The following is a 12005-nucleotide window of genomic DNA, read 5'->3' on the forward strand; positions in this document are numbered from 1 at the left end:
AGAGATTGTGGAGTCTACAGTCTAACCTTCACCGTATGTAGATAATTTCTGCATCTGCTACATATCTTGAAATGTAAGTATCGCAGAATGCCAACTAAAAGAAAGGCATATCTTGGGCCGTCATCCATGACTTTCATTTCACTACTGCCAGAACACGTGGAATGCAGTTCTGCAGTCACAAATTGTCCATCTTTAATAGCATACGGTAGTAGAAACATATTACTAGGTTGGTACATAAGTTTGCAGTGTTTTTGTTTTGTATGTCAATTTTCCTGTTGCTTCGGTTTAGGTATTGATATTTTTCATTTGTAGTTCACTGTTGTATTTGAGTTTACACATTGTCACGTTGTCTTTTGGAAGCAGTGATTGGAGTTGTGGACACTAGAAAATGGAGTGCAAAGTGCAGAAATCGCAACATTTCAGATATATTCTTCTGTTTGAGTTCAGTGGAAGGGTGACAGCAGCAGAGGCAACCAGTAACATTTGCATCATGCCTGGGGATAATGCCATTGGACAGAGCATGGTGAGAAAATGGTTTTCTCATTTTAAGGAGGATCATTCTAACATTTTGGCTCTACACATTCAGGAAGACTTCCAGGGTTTGAAGGGTGATGAAGTGTGATCATTCCACCATTGTGCGACATTTGCATTCAGTGGGGAAGGTTCAAAAATTGGGTATATTGGTACCACATGCTCTAAACCAAAATCACAACAATCAACAGATGGCCATATATGCATCTCTGCTTGCTCGTTATCAATTGGCTAGTGAACAACACTGACCGTTCCTATACTATACCATTACTGGTGACAAGAAGTGGTGTCTTTATGCTAACATAAGGAGCAGGCAGCTGCCTATACAAAGATCTGTGTGCATCCATAAAAGAAATTCTATGCATCCAGGGGAACAGCAAATTGCTTCCCTGAGGTGTAACCATATCTGCTGACATATATCAACAATAGAGATGTCTTGCAGACCCAATCAAAGGACGACGACCAATAAGAATGTGTGAAGTGATGCTACTCAACAATAACGCCTGCCTGCATTCTGCTAGACTGACAGACACTATACAGAAGTTGAGTAGGGAAGTCATTCCATACCTACGTTATTCACCGAATCTTGCACCCTCAGATTTTCACATCCGCTCTGTATCAATCTATCTTCCAGGAATTTCTTTTCTGGATGAAAATGCACTCCAAACATGGCTCGAACAGTTCTTTGCCTCGAAACCATGTGGTTTCTACAGTTATGGGATCGAAAAGCTACCCCAGCGTTGGCAGATAGTTGTAAATCGTGAGTAGGAATATATTATTGGTGACTAAAGTCTCTGTTACCTGTGTATGTTGTGTTTATTATACTTATGAAGAAACTCTGAGCTTGTACTTCAACCTCATTTGTTGTTGGACTAGTTTCTGATGTTAAGCTAACATGACTTTTCATATGTGCCTGCTGAAACAGAAGTGTCAGACAAAATTTTGTACTACAAGCTGCCGTAGCAACTCTTCTTGGAGGCCTAATTACTCCACTCTGCAACTTAATAAAGTTGTCATAGTATCGCACTTGGTCTACAGTTACCTGGCCTATGGATCTGCGGGCCCTTCGGTGCTATGCCTTTTAGATCCAGAACATCACTGTGGGATCAGACTCTCAACTGATGCCTTTCAGAAGAACCCTGCAGATGCCTGTCCTCTGTCTAAAGGCTGTCATCCAAATTCTCCCTGTTATCTTCCTGGCCAAAAGAATACGACCACCACAAAAATTACCTCAGTATAGTGTCCTGATATTAGCCAGTCTACAATCCATGGTCTCTGAACTACACGCAGTTTTCTGAATCTCCTCTCGTGAGAAATCTCATGAACACCCCCTTGAATGGTCCCTTGCCCTCATTGCCATCTAGATCTATCATCCAGGATTTGTCTATTCTATCACAACTGTTGGGTTCAATGGTGAACGAATTCCAAAGTTCTGAAATGAATTTACACAGATGGATTTGTGTTGGTGGGCAAATGGGCCGTACCTTCATACGTATGAGAGGCAGCGAACAACACTTCTTGCCACAGGAATGTTTCTTTAGTGGTGATCTGTTAGCCATTAAGCCATGACTCTGAGCAGCTTACTAGCCATAACTCACTGCTACCACAAATATACACTGGAACTGTCATTCGAGAACTTCTCGATGAATTCCAAATCACCAGTTGGCTGATCCTACTACCCTAGAACACTAGTCACGTTGGAATTCTGTGAAATGTACATTTGGCCAAAGAGGCTATAAAAAAAAATGCCCTAGAATTAAAAAGTACTGGGCAAAGATATATGGAGAATTATCCTCCCAACTACTTCTTGCATCATGGAATTGGGAGGGTATGATGCAGTTGCCAATAACACACTGTACACCGTAAGTATATGCCTGGCTACCACAGGGCCCCAGCCTTTGCAGCATTATTTGTTTTCTGTGCTGCAGGCTTCCACTTCCTCTATACCATTCCCTCTCTGCCTCTTCATCAGATGGTTACCTTGGTGCAGATGCTGCTGCTTGGACCCAGTTTATGATTTGGAACTAGAGTTTCCAGTTCCAGCATTGTGTACAATGTTTGATTAAATAAATACATGGTCCCTGTTGTTGAATTTGATGTGCCACCAATTTTCAAATTTCTCCAGAAGTGCAGACCATGCAGGGAAGGTCACCCAATGCCATGTATGCTCCAGCACTGTGCCTTTGTGTCTTCATTTTCACCCTTCCCTTTAATAAGGTGGTACACCCAGAGCACAGAACAGTATCCATCCTGTTATGGGGAAGGGGGGGGGGGGGCGGTCGTGAAGAACCTGCTTGGTGGTAGCCCCTTGATGATGGAGGGATCACACTGTTGGTACCTGAACTGAAAACTCCCCATGTGTGCCAAGGAGTATGTGCCAGTCATGACTGAGGCACAGGGACTCGGAGCAATGGATTACTGGCCAGATAGCTGTTGCTGAGGCTGGGTGGCGCCCACAAGGAGAGCCCACATTTGGAGGGGATGACACCATGGCTGGTGGCCATATGACTCTTATCAGCATCTATGGAAGGAAAGTTCCCCCAGTGGGCTTACCACCCTTTGGTGAGTTTGTGCTTGGTTACCACGGGGCATCAGCCTTTGTAGCACCTTTTCCCTTCCATGCTGCATGTCTGTCCTTGTGTTATTCGTTTTTCCCCTCCCTTGGGGAACATGTATGGGATATTTTTGGGATGTGTTCTTAATTTTCAGTAGCCTGACAGCAGAACAATACCTCAATTGTTTTTCCCTTCTTTCTTCATTCTCCATCTCTTATTCTTCCTCTGCTGTGGTGTCTAAGGTTCCTCTTTGTTTTTCGTCCCTGTGAGCTCCTGAAGGCTGGCACATGTGACTGACATGTAAAAGGTGACTGAGTAAGGTGTAACTCCCAACTCCAGGCCAACAGGTAGGGTTTGCAGGTACCCCATGGTACAGGCCTGGACCAGGGAGGGGTGATTGCTTGAGCTGTTATCTTGACCTGATGCCAGAACAGTCATGTAAGGTGGGTGAGCCCCTATCTGAGGTGCCCCCCCCCCTCCCCCTCCCAGTGGGAATGAGCCCACCATTGGAGATGGTGGCAATCACGAGAAATTTTCTCGCAGTGTACCATCACCATCTCGGTCTACATCTATGAAACGCAAATGGAATGAGACTGAAGATTCCAAGACTCACCCAGCTGCACCTCGTTTCCTTGTGATATCACGTACTGGATGAGGTCAGTCTTTTGCTGTGGTTAATCCATTTATTATTCAGAAAAGTGCTGATGCAGTTGTCAACCCTGTAAAATCCTACTCTCATTTGAGCAATGGAACTTTGCTTTTGAAGACTAATTGTGGTTCTCAAGCACAACTATTGCTTGCAGCTTCATTCCTCCACAGGTATCCTGTTGGTGTTGTGGCCCGTCAAACACTGAATTCTTTGTGGGGTCCTAGGCTACTTGATAGTTTGACTGAGTGGAAATCCAAAACTACCGCTCTCATCAGGGCATCACTGCAGTCCATGGGTAAGCCCAGCCAAATGCATTACATGGTAGGGATGCTCAGGAGAGTGCTTGTCCACCTCCCTGTCCCCACTGTATCAGTTGCAGCGGCGACTATGCAGCCTCATCCTGAGAATGTCCCATGTATCTTGATAAATGGGCCGTCCAGGAGATCCAGGTGAAGAAAAAGTGCCCTACGCTGTTTTTTTTTTTTTTTTTTTGGCTAGGCGGAAACCCTCCATTTTAAAATCTGTCACTTACAGTACCATTCTCGCTACACCTTGCTCCAAGAAGGTCACAGCCATGGAGACTTGTGAACTCAAATTGAGCATCATGGTTGTAAAATGGCCCAGTGTCATGGTTGCATCCCCATTTTCTCCTCCAGCCGTGCAACAGGCCATCAAAGTTTCACCTCCGGCAGGAAAATTACATGCTACACAACTGGCAGACTGGAAAGAACAGAAGGAATACTCCCACAAAGACTTTATATCCCCCCGGCCAACCAAAACCTGAATCTTCCTATGCCAACTACAAAGGCTCAAAAAAACTGAACAAAGGCAAACAGTCTTCTCCTTTGTGGACTCGGAGATATTCTTCCATGTTGTTACCATGTTGTATCCTCACCTGGCAATCACAGTTTTGCCAGAGCGCACTGCCAACCGTTTCTCTGCCCTGGAATCTGCTGGCCAACCCAGTGCAAGGACCTCTTCCATGGATTGACCCAGTACCACACTAGATTGAAACTCTTTCAGTATTAGTATTAAAGATCTGCTGGAGGTGTGATCCCATTAAGTGTTGAATCCTCTTAGAAAAGCTTGTAGGGACATGTCTGCTCAGGTGCCTTATTATCTTGAGCCTGGTGTAAGATGTGCATTAGTTCTTCAAGGTTGAAGGCCTTAGAAAGTCTGGGGTTTGCATTCTCCATCTTCTTTATATGATCAGGGATACAAGTGAGTCATGTTGGAATTTGTATAGCAAGGGCAACTGCAAGTTTTACAGGCATTCAAAGTAGTCACCAGCGTTATGTATAACCCGTTGCCAGTGATGTGGAAGTTGTAGAATATTCTTAGCAGTGCCTGTTCTGTTGATAATTCAAATGGAGCACTCTGTTGCCTGATGAATCTCTGTAACAGTTCTGAAGTAAATCCCGTGAAGTGCTTCCTTCAATTTAGGATTCAAGCTGAAGTCACAAGGACTGAACCTCATGAAGTAAAGTGAGTCGTATAGCACTTCCCAGACCTTCATGTAGAGCAAGCATGAGAACTTCCTGGACAATGTGATTACTGGGTATGGGTCATGGGTCTTTCACTAGGATGACTCCTGGGTCTTTCACTATGATCCAGAGTTGAAGAGGCAGAGTATGGATGGTACAAAACGTCATTGCCGTGCCTGAAGGTGGCTCGCATGAGCAAGTCCCGGATGAAGTCTATGCGCGTTGGTTTTTTAATGCAAATGGGTTAGTGCACCACGAGTTCGTATCCCCTGACCAGACCGTCAGTGCTGTTTTATGTGGCAGTGCTCCAGAGACTGAATCATAAGGTCACCTGCATCTGAAAGGAGACTGATACCATGTGTATTGTCATGGCCTTCTGGACCTGTATTGGTGTGTCAATGGTGCTGCAGCTGCCCTATGGTCCTGACTTGGTCCCAGTGGGCTTTTTTTAGTTTCTTCTGCTGAGAAGGATCATTAAAGGAAAGCATCTAGAGTCTGTGGACAATGTGCAAGCTACTTAGATGGCTTCCATGAAGAGAATCCCGATTGAGGAGGTCCAGAAAGCTTATGATGCATGGAAATGCCACTGGTAAGTGTATTGATGCAGAAGGGTCATACTGTGAAGAATTTTGTTTTTAAACCTATCCAAGCAATAAATTAAAAAAATACATTGCTTTCCAGACAAAACCTTTAGATGAAGACTGACTGTAATGGCTACAATGGTGCCAAACATCCACAAACTAGTTTGTGAGTAATTTGTTGTAATCTTGCACAATAAAGTCTGACTGTGATAGAAAGATGAACATTTTCTTGATCCTCAGCATAAAGACGTTTCCTTCAAAAACAAACAAGAAAACTGCTGCATCATTCATAGTTACAGACCTTGGAAATGCAGTTGATATTGTCAATTACAAAACATTCAGAATTCCCTCGCTGTCACAATAGTTAGTATAGACTTCTTAGTGGTTGACATGGTAGCCAGGTTGCAAAGTAACCATTTAATGCAAGTTTCGTTTTGAATCCCACTTGGACAAATTTGTGTTATTGCATTTATCTGAAGAGGAAAAAAATTGACAGCAGAAATAGCTATTGGTCTTGATCGGATAATTTCGTCCCTCAAAATGGAATAGCATGTGAATCCTTTACCATTTAATATCCTGTCCAAAGGTATCCGATGTCAAAGAACATCGGTATTGTGTCAGGAAGGGTATCTATGAGGCAGGTAATAAATCTCATATTGTATACCAACCACCTCCTCCCAGCCATCTATGGGGATCTTCCAAGGGCATCATGGATTCTGGGTGCGTGGACAGGTGTGTATTCTTGTGTGCTCAGTTTTGGTGTCTTTCCATGTATTTTCAGGATGAGGTGAGATGAGAAATGTAATTGGGTTCTGCAGAAGCCTCCTGCTCTATTTCTGAGACTTATATTGGAGACTGAGCTTGCTGGAAACATAGTAATGCTTCAGCATATCATTGTCACATTGAGAGAAAATAATATTACTTGTAAAATATGTATACTTCACAACATAAAGTTGACCATGTATCCTGTGTAGCACTCAGTCCATAGGAACACATACGGTCCCAAATTGTCATGGTAACACAATCACTGTGAGATGTCTCACAGATATATTTGGATATGAAACTGACTCATTGCAGTTTATAAATAGGGTGAAGCACCTGACTTTTACATCTCAAATAACGATTGACTCATTTTGATATTTGTAATAACTTTTCAGTTAATCACTGGCCAGGTTTCATGGAACAGATAGACACATTTTCACAACTTCATTAGTCACCTAGATACAGGTATAAAATTGTGTATTTTTAAACAGGGCAATTTTTTGCTTTATGATATGAGGTCTGTATGTGATAGATTCGGTGATATAACACTTTTGTAGGTCTGACTGGACATTACAGAGTAAAAATGCCTCGAGTATGGTGATTTTTGTGCTGTTGTTGCAGTTATTTCAGTGGTGCACCACTCAGAAACTTGCACCACTCTGCACAAAAATTAGCACCACCAAGGCAAGTGCTACATGATGGTTATGCTGCTCTCGATGGAGTGGAGTAAATTTCGACATTGTGCACCATTCAGACTGTCGCAACAATAGCAGAATTTTTCCATGTAACTATTTGTTACACCTACAAAAGAGTTTTCGCTGGGTTTGTCTCGTACGGATCTGCTGTTCTTTTGCAGAAAGGCCCATTTAAAAAATACAAAATTTATGACTGTGTCTAAATGGTTATTGATCTACAGATCTGTTTTGATTTTTGTTTTATGAACCCCTGATTACTATTCACTCCTGTGAGAAGAGGTTAGAAACAACTTTCACAAGTCACAGATTTATTAGACGTTTAAAAGTAAACTACCTCATCCCATACTCATACTATACCATCATTCACTGAGGTAAATTCAGATTCATCAGGAAACATTACATTCTGCCAGTCAGGATTGATATTGTCCTCAGCAAACACTAGTCTCTAGTTAGTGACCTTCACAAAGCTTCTCCATGATGCTGTCAGTTTGCTTTGTAAACCAGGCTCGTGAAGCCATAAGATACTACTATTCTGCATTTTGTGAAGCATACAGATTTTACGTTTATGTGCATTTAAAACAAGTTCCCAGTCTTTGCACCACATGGAAATCTTATGAAGATCTGGTGGATATTTATACAGCTTTTTTGAGTACTTCATTATTGATAAAATCATCTGTAAAAAGTCCTTTAATATTTTCTGCTATGTGTCAATATAAAAAACGAACAGCAAGGGTCCATTAGACTTCCATGGTGCATGCCTGAAGTTACTTCTACTACTGTTCATGACTATCCATTCAAGATAAGATGCTCAGAATAAAGTCTAGGATTCTATAACAGACTGATATCATTGAGAGTGGATGGCAGTTTCTCGGGTTGTTTCTTATACTTCCTCTGAAAGGTGTGATCTGCCCTTTGTAGCGATTTCAGTATCTCTACCACTCATCTCTGCAATGGTGTGAGAATTAGACTGGAGCAAGGAGAGAGGGAAGAAGGGCTGAAGAGAGATGTTAGGCAATGGAACTTTGACAGCTGTTTATATGTATGACCAAGGAAATAACTTCAATTTATTATTAAATACTTTGAGGTGCTTGCAACATCTCAGAAGTGATAGTTCAGTATATACACCTTCATTTGATTTTACCGAGCAGGTTGGTGACGTGGTTCTTTACAATAGAATGTAGCTGGTTTGCTACCCCAAGCCAATCTTACGCTTCATCTCATTTTCAATTGGATGTAAAACTATGATCATTCTTTTTCTGATTCTGTACTACTTTGTTTCCCTTCTCCTCTCTCTCCTGCAAAGCAACAGTTCTGTCATATTTGTTACTTATTTCTCTTTTCTCAGTTTTAGGAATTGGAACAATATGAGCATCTGAAACAAAAAATTTCTCTTATTCACTAATTGGAATTGCACAAGACTGTTATTTAGTTTCTGCTTGTTTTGATAGATAACTATGTAGATGGAGTCAGTATTTATGTTGAAATTTCTTTTCTTGATCTTCCCATTTTTAGGTCAGATTCTCTGTAGAATGTGTATTTACTGGCAATTATTATTAATGTAAAAATAATTTTGGTTTCAGTTTATTTTGCTGTATAAATTAGCTTTTGTATTGAAATGACATTCTGAATTACAGTTGGACTCCCTTGTGCTACCAAGCCACTGGATCAAACATTTTTTTCTTGGACACACCTACTTAGATCAACAGCTTAATGATGAAGCACTTAAGATCTATAGTGTTCTGCGAACTAATGGATTTGAGAACTGCAATTACATCTTAGCACAGACAGCAATTGCACATCACAATAGGAGAGGTAAATGAAAAATCTCTTAATTTTGTGTGTGTGGCATGAAGTGAGTGCGCACTCTCGCCTGCATACTCAGTCATACATGCAGATTGCTAATACCTTCCATTTCATGCTAAGGAATATATTTGTCATGTGGTTTTGTTTTATGTGGTGAATTTTGCTTCAGAAGAATGTTCAGTTTGACTTTTCATGTCTCTTCTTATGTGTTGTTGGCATCCTGTTACCGCCAGGAAGTAAATGTACACCAGAGCAAACATTTTTGTGAATTTTGTATTAGTGGTATGTGGGATGTGTCAGTATAATATTTTGCACCTGCATGGTTCCAGTAGTCTCTTCGGAAGGAAAGGATTACTATGATCGGAAGAGATATATATTCCAACAATGTTTCCTTCCCGGCTATGGCGTGGGAGGAACATGGGGCAAAGAGACGAGAGATTTACTCTCCACAATACATAGCTTGCTCTACGACAAATGAGGATTTCTCTTTGGCTACAGCTGTTATTCTTTATTGTACACATTGAGGACAGGTTTTGGGGAAGTAGCAGCAATTTTGAAAAGGAAAAGTGGTTCAGTTCTGATTAAAATGGCATCCACTGCACAGCTGCAGGTTCTGCGCACCTGTGACAAACTGGGTTACATTCCTGTAATGGTCACCCCCACCCCCATCATCATCCTCAATGTAGTACAGGGTATCTTCTACCACTGCAGCCTTTCTCAGACCAATGACGAGTTACATGCTGAAACTTCCTGGCAGATTAAAACTGTGTGCTGGACCAAGACTCGAACTCGGGACCTTTGCCTTTCGCGGGAAAGTGCTTTGATAGAGCACTTGCCCATGAAAGGCAAAGGTCCTGAGTTCGAGTCTCGGTCCGGCACACAGTTTTAATCTGCCAGGAAGTTTCGTATCAGTGCACACTCCACTGCAGAGTGAAAATCTTATTCTGGAGTTACATGCTAATTTGAAGCAACAGGCTGTACATTTTGTCCATCATGTTAAGCAGGGACCAGAGGCCAATACGGTTGATACTGGGGCCTTCATCTTGGATGCTGATGATGACTCATTGCCTGAAAAGGTCAAGGTGGTGATGTATCAGTGTGATGTGAGACCCCCTCCCATGTGGTGCTTCAGATGCGCAAGATTCGTGTACACGTTGTAATGCCAGCCCTGTCTGTTGGAATTGTGGATGTCAGTTGCACAAGAAGCTCATTGTGACGCTCCCTGTGTCTATCAGCTGCAGGAAGCACCATTCTCCCTTTCTACCAGACGATACCATCTCCGAAAGAGAAAAGGAAATACAAGATTCTTGACTGACTGGCATATCAGGAGGGCAACAAAAAATGATTGAATCCTGTACATATGATGATGTTTGCTACAAATACAATGATGTCATCCTCTCTAGTGATGCTTCTTGAATGCACCTGCTACCTTGGTGTTTGCTCCCCTTCTTGCACCTCTGTCCTACTGCCTCCCCCCCCCCCCCCCCCCCCACACACACACACACACACACACACACACACACACACACACTGTGAATGTTGATTCTCCATCCACCAGGGACATTGATCTGCAGCCAAGAAGCAACACCCTCTTCCAGCATCTCTCACCAGGAAAGGGACTCTCAGGACGCTCCCCTTCCATGATTATGTTGATGTGCAACCAGATACCAGCCAGTGGATGGAGGAGCCACAAGTTGCCGATTGTAGGGTGTCGCATTCCTCCTCTGTCCCAGAAACTAGGGCAGACAGGCCTCGTGAACGTCAAAATAATCCAAGGAGAAAAGGGACAAAAAGATGTCTCCCAAGGTGAAGGAGGTTCCAGTGGTCCTCATGCCACCAGACTTCACATGTGGTGACTCTCTACCTTAGGTGGTGTACCTGATGAAGTATCTTCACTAGCAGAATAGAAATGTGGAAAACACTAGCCCAAAAACAATTTATACGACTCACCAAAACGAAACAATAACGCAATCTCCAGAAGAACCAAAGACCCAGTCTCAACTGCAGATCGTCACAAATATAAAATAACAAATAATACTAGAAAAGACATGACTTTTCCTGGGGAGAGATCACAATAAAACAATTCTACAACGTCAAGATGTCCGTCAACTATACCAGGTCCATCTGCAAGAGATATGCCTGCTAGAAGAGGCGTCTGGCCATGGCTGCCGGGGTGACAGCTCTGTATACTTCCAAGCAGTGCATCAAACTGCCCTTGCCGGCAGTGCGCTGCGCTATAAAGCCCGTATCAAAGTAGTTCCTGGGCTAGCTGCGACCTCTGGTGAAGCTGTTCTGCAGGCTACACGAATGGGTAGCGGTCCCTAGCGGCCTTTGGTGGAGACCTGGTGTTGTGTTGCATTGTGTTGTGGCCACCGGTAAATATTTGTGGTGACAGAAACATGGTACTTAGGGAAAGCAGGGAAGGCGTGGACGGGGCGTAATCAGTTACCATTGGTTGCACAGAAACCACAAACACTTTTATTTTTAAAAAACAAAACTCTCATTAACATCATTTTTAAAAGATTTTACTACACTGGCAGCTGAACACCTTATTAGAAGAATTGCAAGTTATTGTTGGCTGCAGGCCACAAGCAATGTTACACACAATAAACGGCTGAAGGCCTGATTAAGAAGGTTCAAAATTATTCGTGGGCTTGAGGCCAGAAGCAATTTCAAAAATACACAATGGCTGAAGGCCTGTATTACCAATAAGGTGAACAATTACACGTTAAAAATACCAAAAACCCTTTTAACAGTCTTAATAACTGTAACAAGTTATAGTGACAGCTGAAGGCCTTATCAAGACAAAACTGAAACTATTTGTCGGCTGAATGCCGCAAGCAATGTTACAAACAATTAACGGCTGAAGGCCTGAATTACAAGTGAGGAAGGCAGTTACACATTAACAAATACTAAGATATTTTCTTCTTAACAATCAGCATGGT

At 42.5% G+C, this 12005-nt stretch overlaps 1 protein-coding gene across 3 annotated transcripts in view; it reads left to right on the forward strand.

Annotated features, from left to right (window-relative positions):
- The window catches only part of LOC126456829 (cell division cycle protein 23 homolog), an 89541-nt gene that overhangs the window by 21499 nt on the left and 56037 nt on the right, over positions 1–12005 (forward strand). For all 3 annotated transcript variants that reach the window (XM_050092632.1, XM_050092633.1, XM_050092634.1), the window contains one exon: positions 8892–9069. In XM_050092632.1, coding sequence (XP_049948589.1) covers positions 8892–9069 — 178 coding nt within the window. The remainder of the gene's footprint in view (positions 1–8891; positions 9070–12005) is intronic.

The sequence above is a fragment of the Schistocerca serialis genome, chromosome 2 (assembly GCF_023864345.2).
Source record: "Schistocerca serialis cubense isolate TAMUIC-IGC-003099 chromosome 2, iqSchSeri2.2, whole genome shotgun sequence".
NCBI lineage: Eukaryota > Metazoa > Arthropoda > Insecta > Orthoptera > Acrididae > Schistocerca > Schistocerca serialis.